The following is a 12,745-nucleotide window of genomic DNA, read 5'->3' on the forward strand; positions in this document are numbered from 1 at the left end:
ACGTGTAGCAACAGAACGATTTTGTTCGATTTGTTTTGTTTTGTTTGGAAAATGTTCTTAAAATTGGAATAGAAAAAGAACAAAATTGAATTTTCGAAAAATCGCTCCGAGGTCTGTAAGGATCAGGCAGGTTGTGATTGTTGACATTTTTAATTTTCTTTATTTTTGCAAATGTTGTTCCTTATCATGAATGTAATGTTTGTGCAAAATATGAGCTTTGTCTGCCTTACCGTTTTTGGGAAATTAAATTTTTTAATTTAGGGGGCGTGGCACATTTTTGCGTGTTTTTCAAATTTGCAGATTTTAAAGTTCTTGTTGCTTTAAGCGCCCCTATAATGACATGGATTTTTAAATTCTATACTATTATATGGTCTTCTTAGATACTATTACAGCTGTCAAATCGGTGTCACTACGAGGGCGACGGCCACAAACTCCGTTTAAAAATGACCGAAAATGATTTTTTTTACTACATTCAATGCCAATTTTCTCAAAGCGCCTTCATGATGACACCAACGTTTTTACATAAATTCCTAGCTACACTTGCATACATCAAAAATATGTAATAAAATGGTGTCACTATAAGGGCGCCAGAAGATATTGGAACTTTTATGTGATAAATTTCACAAAAATGCAAATGTTTAAAATCTAACTACTACTCTCGCCCTCATAGCAGAGATCTGAAACTAATTAAGTTTGATAACCAACATGTTCGTCTAACATATGAAATAAAAAAATCGGTGTCACTCCTATTACTTTCGGAAATATAATCATTCGAAATTAGTATGTTATGGAGTTATTTAAAAAAAGACTTTTCTAATTCAAATGGCTTTTTGCACGGTTTGTTTTAAACTTTAATATAAAATTACAGTAGTGACACCTAAAATAATATGTTTCTAATGCTTTTTATATAAAAAAAAGCTTTATAAAAAGCATTAGAAACACAGTAAATCGATATAGGTACAGATGGACGTATTGTGTAATGTGCATTATAGGCTAAAATAGTCGTACTAATATTCATATTTTTTCAACCATACTAATTTTTTATCTGTTATTTATATTAAAAATGCAACTATTTACAACATAATGTCTTAAATAGTGATAAAAATAATGTATTATATATTCCGTTCCCTATATCGTTTACATGATATTTAATTTTTAGCTTTTTTTATAAAAGCATTAGAAACATATTATTTTAGGTGTCACTACTGTGATTTTATAATAAAGTTTAAAACAGACCGTGCAAAAAGCCATTCGAATTAGAAAAGTCTTTTTTTAAATAACTCCATAACATACTAATTTCAAATGACTATATTTCCGAAAGTAATAGGAGTGACACCGATTTTTTTATTTCATATGTTAGACGAACATGTTGGTTATCAAACTTAATTAGTTTCAGATCTCTGCTATGAGGGCGAGAGTAGTAGTTAGATTTTAAACATTTGCATTTTTGTGGAAATTTATCACATAAAAGTTCCAATATCTTCTGGCGCCCTTATAGTGACACCAATTTTATTACATAGTGTGTGTAGCTAGGAATTTATGTAAAAACGTTGGTGTCATTATGAAGGCGTTTTGCGAAAATTGGCATTGAATGTAGTAAAAAAATTCATTTTCGGTCATTTTTAAACGGAGTTTGTGGCCGTCGCCCTCGTAGTGACACCGATTTGACAGCTGTAATAGTATCTAAGAAGACCATATAATAGCATTGAATTTTAAAATCCATGTCATTATAAGGGCGCCTAAAGCAACAAGAACTTTAAAATCTGCAAATTTTAAAAACACGCAAAAATGTGCCACGCCCCTTAAATTAAAAAATTTAATTTCCCAAAAACGGTAAGGCAGACAAAGCTCATATTATGCACACACATTACATTCATGATAAGGGACAACATATGTGAAAATAAGAAAATTAAAAATGTCAACAATCACAAATGCCGTAAACTGCCTGACTCTTACAGACAGTGGCTCTTAAGATAGTTATCGGCTCTATCTACTTAGTACATGTTTACTTTATTGAACAAAAATAATTATAATGGTGTAACTACAGTGGATTTTCTCAATCGCTGAGCGAAACTATTCCATAGAAAAGACAAATTGCATTGCTCAACGCTCTATACCTATACGCATGCGGACTCCATATCTATGTAGGAAAACTCGACAGCATTTTTGCCACACTTTTATTTTACTTATAAATTTTGTTTATAAATATTTAATAGTTTTTCCGATAATTGAAAGGTAAGGCACTCAAATGATAGACTACTGGTGTACAATAGTAATGGGATGCTAAAGTTTAGCTTAATTGTGTATGCACATATGGTTGAAAATACTACGATACATCAATGTTATTCTTGTAAAGGTATACCATCAGAGAATGAACATCCTCAATTAATGAACCCTTTTTGAACTTGTAGCTTTATTGAAACATCTATTTTTCGTAAAAGTAAAGGTTTTTCTTTTTTTTTCTCTCTCTCGTGTGATTTGTCAGCAGCAACTTCTCTACACACGACTTCAAGAAGAAGGTGACAAGAAAATGTTTTGTTTAATGTGGAGTTGGGTTCGTTAGCCCTACTGGGATGGTGCGCTTTGTTTTTCATTTCTCCTCTCCCCTCCTTCCACAAAAAAAAAAAAAAAAAAAAAAACTGAAGAAGAGTATAAAAAGGAAAGTCATTTTTTTTCTATAGTTACAGGCATCAATAAACATATATTTGATGCCACAACAGAATACTTCTAGTTTTAATGGTAACGTAAATTTCTGCTAATGAAACTGCGCTTGAGAGTTTGTTAACTGCTGACTCTACCCTAATTGAGTCTAAAAAAAAATAAACAAAGGATTATTTCAGAAAATGTTTTATTTTATTCTATGTATAATAAATGTTTCACTGATTTTTAACAATGCACACAAACGCAAAAAATGACAAACTTAATACAAAAAATAAGTGCACATATTATATACATTCAAGGAGTAGGAATGTTTAGAATTTTTTACATTACAAAACAACATATAAGACAATATTAAAGCTCATTCAGAGATAATTCTGTTCATAAAAGTCTGGAAGATTTGAGGATTTACCTCCGATTTATGAAAGACGTAAAAATACTTCAAGCAACTGGACGATGTAATTTCAATCTGGTAAATGATTGCATTTAGTGATAGAAGTTAATATTATACTATTTAGTGATCGAAGCCTTATACTTTGAGGCATTATCGATAAAAAAAAAATGTTTAGTTTACTCTTTTTTTAATTTAATCTGCCTCGTTTTTTTTTTTTAATTTTTTTAATCGTATTCCTAAATTGCGAAAGTTAAAAAAAAGCTCTTATTGATCATACCGTATTAGCAGCAATTAACATTTTACAAGTTTTTTTGTTTTTCGTTTTTATGGGGTTTTTTCCATACTTTTTTTTTGTACTCTCATCCGCCTATAGTTCTTAAATACTGGCGCCTTTATTGTTTTTTTTTTATTACAGTAGCATTATTTGTGCATTTAATAAAACATTTTCATTGCAAATTAGTGCAAAATTCTGAATTCATCTTGTTTCACTATATAAGTTTACTTAATTTAATTTACTATTGTTTGTTAAACACTGTATGAATATTACAAAACATATTATGTACCAAAATTCAGGTTGATTTTATAATCCATTTATTTATTAAATAAAAATAATGCAATACTCTAACTAGGTAATCGAATAATAAATATTTTTGAATCTTCTAAACAAAAGTGTAATACGTTTTGTACTAAAGGTTTTTTTATTCAAAATAGAAGGCAACGCAACTAAACACCGTTTCCAAGTTAATAGCTAGATATCCAGGAAAAATGCTTTGTTAATTTCAACAGTGAGTTCTTTTGCAATTATGTTAAAAGGAATTCCTTGGTTAGTTTTGAAAAAAATGCTAACTTTAAACTGCAGTTTGTTAGATTTTTTTTAGGTGCAATTTACTTTACAATTAAGGGGTTCGGTTTACCCTACTTTTCGCCAACATTTAAAATTCCCCCTCCCCCACTAAATATATCAAAAGGTAAGATTGAAACTAAAAAACAGAGGGGAAGGAAATTTCGTGGTAGTAAAAGTAGGGGGGTACTATTAATTCATGCTCTTTACTGTGTTGAAAAATATGTATGATTATAAAGATACATGAAACAACTCAAAAGTTTACCCGTATCACACAAAAGCAATCATTTTCCTTACATGTAGCAATAGCAATGGTACACTGCATCCCCCCCCCCCCCCAATGTATCTTCTTACATACTATAATGTCCCTTATAGCAATCAGTAATGCTGTTTTACGTTTCAGTGTCCATACAAATTAACAAACAATAACAGCACCTACACGACTGTAACTTCCAGCGACATCTGAAAAGATACAAATTAATACATATAATTACTTTTCGCTAAAGTAAAATGAAATATATGTTCAAGATTAAAAATCTATAGAAAATAGGATTTTATTCATGAAATATTCTGCACAAAGTATTAAGACTACGCTTATTGTTTTATGTTTTTTAAAGCCGATTTCCGCATTGAATCTTAGCACTAGTATATTTTTAAGGCTCAGATAGAAAATCACGAATATATGTTTTTGAATTTGAATTTTGTTTCAAAAAATAATTATTTAAAATTATTTAACTAGATTTTTAACATTTGACCGTACCATGAGCTTCACGATTTATGCTTTTATAACTCCGTGGCTTATGCAGCTGTTCAATGCGATTAGGTGAGATATTTTCTCAAACTAAACAATTGATATTGTATTTTTATGAAACAAATCTTTCAAACCTAGTTTTAACCCTTTTTTTGACAGAAATCATCTAGCATTTTTTAAACTTTTTTTTCCCCAAAACATTGCATAGAGGTGCGTCACCCGTATGTTCAAAATAAGGCACATATGTAAGTAAGCACCTGCAGTAAGTTATGCCAGGCATAACAAAAATTATTAAGCAAAAGGTGTATATATATACACACACATGAAGTACTCTTTACGAAGTAAGAAAAAACATAAACTAAGTGACTTTAGCGTAGAGAACGTATTTCTGTTTTAACATCAATTCATACATAATAACCAGTCGTAAAACTTTATTGAAAATTAAATTTTCTCTTTCTAGTTTTGTTACGTTTTTTTCCCCTTTTTGATTCCTTTCCTTTACATTTTTGAGGCATGTTCTCTAAATTTTATTTAAGCACATTACTGGAAGTCAGTGCCATCATCTTTCAGTCAAAATTCAAAAGCTTTGTGTAAGACTAATTCGTAAACTATTAGTATAAATGGAACGAAATTTTCTAACATACCTCGCTATCACAAGTTCTATTAGAATGTTAAATTCCAGATTTCAAGCTTCATCCACAACGAAGTTACAGGGGGGATGAGCAAAAGTGCCATGAATTGCTTCGAGAAAAGCAGTGCTTTTGCTCGACTTGAAGGGGGCACTACCTAGTTCCCAGATTTCATTTTGCGCCGACTTAATATTTCCTTTTTTTTTTCGTTTAATAACATTCTGTGCAAGATTTCATTTATGTTTTTTTTTTCCATAAGCAACGTTATTTAGGTTTTCGCAGATAAAAATTACTTGATTGAACTATTGATTAAAGAATTAAAATTTAGCGAGTTTTGAAATCTATTATTTTTTTTAATTTTTCAATGAAAGTCAAATTAATATTATGTGTTATCTAATTCTGAGTGCATATATATGATCACTAAATTGTGGATTAAAATATTTGCTTACGAGAATGGTTGTCTGTATAAAACAAGTGTTAATTAAGCAATTTATTATAGTAATATTGATACGACTTGCGTACTTTTTTTCTGTGTACAATGCAATAACCAACGACTAAGCTGCTTTTAAAATAAAATGGATTTCCGATTTTTTTTTTTTTAACTGATTAAGGCTGATTAGTCCCAAATCGCTTTTGGTAGTAGTTTTGACTACCATGAATAAAATTATGAAAACAAATACTTTAGAAGTTTTTATGAATTGAGTGGTTTGATGTCAAATACTTTAGCAATTTCCATGTATCAAATTCAAAATATTTAGTAAAAAACGATTACATTTTCTTTGTCGCTCTACTCCAATACAATCTCTATCACACTCTGTTTCCGACATTTCTTCTTGATCCAAAGACTCTTCATCGTATTCTTCTATATTAGGACACATTTCCTCCTGGAATGCTGGCAAATCTTCCGGATCACTGTAAGAGTGCAAAGATATTCAAATGTATATTGCACCACCGCTAACATTATATAACTTATATAACAAGTGCGAGGTCAGTGGTCCTCACTTCAAGTGAGAAAATAGATTTTAAACGATGTTATCACAAGAAAGTTCACGCGTTGTCAAAACTAGGAAGGATAATGGTTATACGTTTTGAAAAGTTTATATGTGTAAAATAAGAACGCAGGTAAATTAATTACTTAAAAATATATTTGAAAATCAAATCTCAAAAGGTTTTTAAAAATCCAAGTAATTCTAGTGTCTTAAATTCTTTTAAAAAAGCAACTCCTGGTTATATCGTAAGATTTTGAGTTTTCTACGCGAGACTGTTTTATGCGGTTCCTATCCATCGTATAAAAATATTATTTTACTGTGTTGCGAAAACTATTTTTCATTGCTACTCGTGAAGTTTTGGGCGATTTTTATGTGATCACTCTCCACAGCAAAAAAAGAAAAAAAAACAGGTTTGAGTGTATATTCTAACAATCAAGATATTGCAAGAAGTTGTAAATATTAACGCACAATACGTCCACTTGTGCACAAGAAACAGAAGATGAGCAGATATAAAACATTCAACTTAAAATACAGGGTAACTCAAAAAGAATGGTGGAGTTTCAAAAGGCAACATATTTGGGAATACTGGACCTGTAGCTCTCTGGTGGAGTTTGAATGAGAGAGCGAGCTGTAAAGTTTTATTTGGCTACCACTAGATGTTTCTGAGTGTCATAGCATGTATCCCGTTCAATATTTATTGTTCACTTATTTGAAACGGCAATTTAAGGAGAGGTGGTTTAGCATTTTATGATCCGTTAGCTTTTAAGTCACCAGACCTAGCACCTGCGGACGTGTGTTTATGCTCCCATGCCAGCTAATCTTGATGAACTGAAAAATTGGACCACTGCAGCAGTTGCTTCTGTGACTGTGTACATGCCACAACATGCACACAGCAGGAGTTAGAGTACAGGTGTTATATCGTTAAGGCGTCAGGAAGAAGGCACATAGAAGACCTCTAGAATTATTTAAGAATGAAAAAAGCTACGTCTATTTATAAATTTAATTATTAGAAATATATACTTTTGAAATAGCAACATTGTTTCTAAATAACCCTGTAAAAAAGCAAAGTTTTAAATTGCTCAAAAAATTTCTCCATTACAAAAAAAAAAATCTTTTCTTTTGAGACAAGGATATATAAAAAAAATACATTGCGTTTTAGCAACCCCAATAAGTGCACGTTAAAACAGTTGTTGAATAACCGCACGTTATTGTGTTTAATTTAATAGTCTACGATACTATGTTGATGAATGTTAGTATATGAGTACTTTTCACATTTATATCATTATCGCTCAAAGAAATATACGATTATGACTGAGAAATGCAGCATTTTACTGTGTTTACTCTGCGTTATACATACGAGTTATTTGATTGTAAGATATAAAATTTCCATCTTCAGAAGCAAATATTTAAAATTGCATTGTACATAAATCCGTTCTAAAAGTAATCAACGTACGAGTTTAGAAAAAAGTAAATAGTTTTACCTCTCTTACTGCACTCTTTAAAGAATTAAATGCAAATTATGCACATATTTTCATTATTAACAATGGAATTCTTGGTGTGGAGTTTTAAAAATGGTTTGATTTTTAGATCAAACATCATCGATTAAGATTAATCATTAAAAAAAAAAGACATCTCCAAGTGAAAATAAACAATTTTACTATGCATTAAAAATCTCAAATTTAGACGAGAAAAAACATGCATATTGACTATTTTTATTGCAATAATACTATATTAGATTAGTGATTGAAAATTAGTTGTTTTTTTGAATTAGTTGTTTTTTCGGTAACTTATTATTTGGAAAAAAGATATATGAAGCAACATTTGTGTTCATACAAGTCATGCTAATTTCTTTCCTTAAATTTAACTCAATTTAATGAGATTAAGATGGTTATTTTCCTCCTCAGCAACAACTTTTTAGTTATTTATTTTTCATTTGTTTAAATATGTCAAAATAGCAAAACACATCATAAAGCGTGTGTAGTACGATTTCTAAATCACACCATTTCTGAATTTTAACCATATATGATACGTATTTTCAATTACAGATGCATTTTTTTCTAAGTTTATCTACATTTACTTTCGGTAAAATGTGAAAAGCACTCACTTAACAAACAACCAGCTGGGAATGACTTGCTTTGGAGCAAGTTGGGTAACAACGAAACTCCACCCCCCCCCCCCTGATGATTCCATCAGCACGGCCTGATTGGCCCTGAGCGAATGACAAAGTTAATATTTTAGTGACATTAATTTGGAAAATATATGTGATGAAATCAATGAATCTGAGAGAAAATGTATTTTTAGTAAAAACAGAAGTATAGGGAAACTATTGTCACCGATTTTTTTAAAATTAATCCAATTTTAAGAAATGAAATACTGAGTCATAACATACATAAAAATATGATCAAAGCAAAGGGGAAAAAAAGAATCCGTTTATCCATGAAAATTTTAGTTGAAAAAATTTGCCTCCAGATGGCGTTTTTGAGTTTATAATGTGCAATGCAAGAGGACAGAATTGCCATGTAAAGCTGGGTGGTTTATTGGAAATTTTTACAGGCATATTAAGGCCGATTCACATGGCGACCGATCCGTCCGCCCGTTCCGATTTATCGGACGTGACGGATAGGTGTGAAAATACTGCAACATTCATACTAGCTCCGTCCGATAGCGACGTGAAGGTGTTCACCCGCTAGGGGTGAAGAGCGCGGATCTAATGCCGTTCTTTTGTCGCTCTCCTAATCAAAATAAAATTAACAAGAAGTTATAAGCGATGTTGCTGTGATTGCAATAAGCCTTTTAAAAATACATTATTGTTTGTCACGAACGTCAAGCGAGCGGTTAGTAGGATCACTCTGAACGTTTAAAAGAATTTGGGGCAGTAGAAATTAAAATGGCCGAATGATAAGGGTAAGCAAGTAGTGTAACAGAAAATTTATCAAATTTCTGTCTACAACATCTCTGTCAAAAACGTGTCTACACACCTCCCCCACCCTCTTATATTTAATAGAATTTAAGAGAGAAATATTATTATTATTATTATTATTATACTTCTTTTTTCTGAAAAACTTGTTGGTTGAAGTTTTAGCAAAAAAATTAAAAATTTGAATGAGAATTGTACATAAAAAAAAGCATCTGTACAACATTCCACTCCTCCCTCCCCCCTCCCCCTGATCTTCAATAGAATATGTGAGAAAAAGATTAAATGCTCAAATATTTTGAAAAAACTTGCTGGTTGAAGTTTTCGCAAAAAAGTAAAAATTTAATGACAACTATACATAAAAAAATCTATTTAGTTTGAAATTAATCTAGGCATGCAACAGATGAAACTTCGATTCGATGCTACTACAATAGGTGTTGATATTTCATATAAGTTCAAGCTAGAGCACTCTTCGTCTCTTTAAACATTTAAGGGGACACTGGACGTTCAAAAAAGAAGAAATTTTTGTCACATTTTTGAAATTTTAATTTTTTGAATTTATTTGAATATGAGGACAATTTTGTGAGTTTTGTTTTATTTATTATAGTATAGAGAATGACTTAAAATAAGTTTCAGCACTGTGAAATCAAAATAATTACGCAAGGGACTTTTCAAAGTTTTGTTAAGTATGGTTAAGGTTATTTACATTTTTTTAAATAATTGATCTTCTAAATAAAATTTTTTAATGAAAATTTATAAATAAGTTTGTACCAAGGTTTAAAGTTTATGGTTAAAATTTCATGCAAATCCATCAATAATTAAAAAAGTTTGTTTTCAAGGTCCAGTGTCCCCTTAAAAAAATTTTTGGTCTAATATTTCAATCGTTTAGTAATAACTGAGCGTTATATGATTAGGTCCGGACTTTGATGGCCTAAAAAATCTATAAAAATGCTCTTAAGAACTGAAAAAATGTTGTTAAAAATAGCAAAAAAAAACCCCTTAAATATATAAACATTGTTCTTTAAATAAAGGAGTTTTCTCTATATTTTAACATGGATTTTCACTTGAATTACTATTTTATTTCTTAAATTTACAAACAGTGTTCTTAAAATATTTATATTGAGATAAATTTGGGTACAAATTTCCTCTTTTTACGATTCAGGATGATCGATAAAAAACTTTGACTTCTTCAATTTGTTGTTGGATTCTTAAATATGTTGCGTAACTAAATTTTTACTGGGAAGTGAGCTAAAGCATACTCTTAAAATGGCAAAAGCTACAAAAGAATTCGATTATTATATTTATCCAGAAATCCAAAAAAGTGACAATTTTTGAAAATGTCAGGATATTTCTGACAAAAATAGCACATATTATATTCATGAATAAGTTCGTGGCAAAGCCTATTTATTCAAAAGTTTTGAAAAGTCCAGCAAATGTTTAAGACAGTTTAATATCATTAGGATCTGACAAAATTTTAACGCGTAACCATAAAAGATTTAACTTGTATGATTTTTTTTTCTTGGTTAAAATATGATTTGCTTCATCACATTTCGAAACAATGACTATTCAAACAAAGATTCAAAAACTTCTACTGATTAATTTCAAAATAATAATAATAATAATGGGTTTCGTTAATGGTCCCACTGCCAATGTTTAGCGTTAGAAGCTGGTTTTGCAAGTTACTATGAGCTGTAGAATTATTTTTTTAACGAAAAAACAAATTGCAAAACTAAATTTTCACGTAATTATATCTAATTAAGCATTCCACGCAAAATAAAGATAATTGAGCAATAACCCTCATATAACTTCTAGGCATTCTCATTTTGAAAAACATCAACTGTCTTTTGAAAAATAACCACAAATTTTGTACGAAACTAGCAGTAAACAAAACGAGAAATATTCCCGCAAAAGTAAAAACGGCGTCTCTCCTTTGATTGGCTATCACATTCGCTCCCCGAATCGGACGGCCGTCAAAATCCAGCATCGCCAGAACGTGACGGGAGCCGAGAAATTCGGGCGTGCTGTCATGGCAACGGATTCCGAAAACCAGTTTGGCAGCAAAAATATCGGAACGGACGGACGGTTCGGCCGCCATGTGAATTGGCCTTTACGCTTGCGCATGGTGGTGCGCTTGGCGCCGATTATGTTCACGTTCCACGATTTGATCACTGAGCTGGAGGACACAATACAGGTGGTCTGCGAAGTTTTCAACTGCGGAATGCAAGGCATCTGATGTGTTCTTTCGCACATGTTGAGTAATGTTACCTTTTAGTTTACTGAGGTATGTGATATCTCCAAGGTACACATTAGACTTTAAGAACCCCCAAAGCCAAAAAGACATATCGTGCCACGTTACTGGCAGAAATGAATGCTTTTTCAATTTTCTCATGATTACCACAGTGTTTGCATTGTCAACAACATATTTTGAAGGCTGCAGGTGATTGAAGAATCTAAATTTTTTATTGCACCATCCTTCTTCCCCTTCAAGATTAGTAAGTGTTCCAATTTTGGCTGCAATAGGATAATTCCTTCAAGCTACAGACTGCTCCAAATAGAAATACTTATTTTATAACCACACGGTACTTACATTTTCAAGAATCTACGAGTAGCATATAAATCAAATTATGTTCAATTTCATGAATTAATTTTATATTTCTTGGGCTTTTGACACATAGCGTAAAACTTCTCAGTTGCAATAGCCGTCAAAAAATGAAACATTATGTTTTAGAAATTTGACGTTTTAAATAATTAGTTAAACATTAAACTTTTTGTAAATAAAAATAATTTCCGACTCCATGTTTTTCTTTTTTTTTTTTTTTTTTTTTTTTGCATATCCTATGAATCTGAGTGACTAAACATAGTAATTTTAACTGAAAGAAGCACCCTCGTTTGTTCGTGCGTTATGGTTTTCAATTTGAAAGCAGCTTAGTTTATAAGTTTTCTTCCCGCATGACATTTAAATATATTATAATTATACAGACATTTAAATATATTATAATATAGTATCAATTAAAATGTAAAAGATAAGAATGAAATTTATCTAAAAAATCTTACATTATAGAAACACTGAGCAATCTGTTATGGAATATAAAAATTCAATTAGGGGAAAAAAATTTAAAAAAAAAAAAAGAAAGAAATGTTAAAAAAACTATCAGTGCTTAAAATCTGATACGAATCTTATTTCTATACTAACTTTATGCAAACTCTTTGCAAACATTTCTCTTAATCTGTATTAAAAGCAAATATTTTAGCCGCTCCCCCTCCATCCCCCAATCTGAAGTAATTAATGTTTTTTTTTCTCTTTAATTCTTCTTCATTATATTGAGTTCTATCCTGAAAGAACAATCTTTCCCCACCTCTTCTCCTTAATGACAAACGCTGCAAATTGAAAACTATCGATTTTTTTTAAAATTGAAACGAATTTTCCGGTCATTGTCATTTTCAATGCTTCGAATCTTGTAAATTATTCTTGCAATGAAGAAACATTGGAGAAAATTAAGTTTAGTTTGGATATTACTGTTATATTATTTATATAATCAAGAGTAACATTTGTAGCAACAATGTACAGT

The 12,745-nt window shown here is 30.7% G+C and overlaps 1 protein-coding gene across 1 annotated transcript in view; it reads right to left on the reverse strand.

Moving 5' to 3' along the window:
• Nucleotides 1-4,265: 4,265 nt before the first annotated feature.
• The window catches only part of LOC129221911 (cell adhesion molecule DSCAM-like), a 301,931-nt gene continuing 293,451 nt past the window's right edge, over nucleotides 4,266-12,745 (reverse strand). The window contains exons 20-22 of the mRNA XM_054856287.1: nucleotides 8,367-8,471; nucleotides 6,046-6,185; nucleotides 4,266-4,355 (exon numbers count right to left, since the gene is read on the reverse strand). Of these exons, the coding sequence (XP_054712262.1) occupies nucleotides 4,309-4,355; nucleotides 6,046-6,185; nucleotides 8,367-8,471 (292 nt within the window). The 3' untranslated portion in view covers nucleotides 4,266-4,308. The remainder of the gene's footprint in view (nucleotides 4,356-6,045; nucleotides 6,186-8,366; nucleotides 8,472-12,745) is intronic.

The sequence above is a fragment of the Uloborus diversus genome, chromosome 5 (genome assembly GCF_026930045.1).
Source record: "Uloborus diversus isolate 005 chromosome 5, Udiv.v.3.1, whole genome shotgun sequence".
NCBI lineage: Eukaryota > Metazoa > Arthropoda > Arachnida > Araneae > Uloboridae > Uloborus > Uloborus diversus.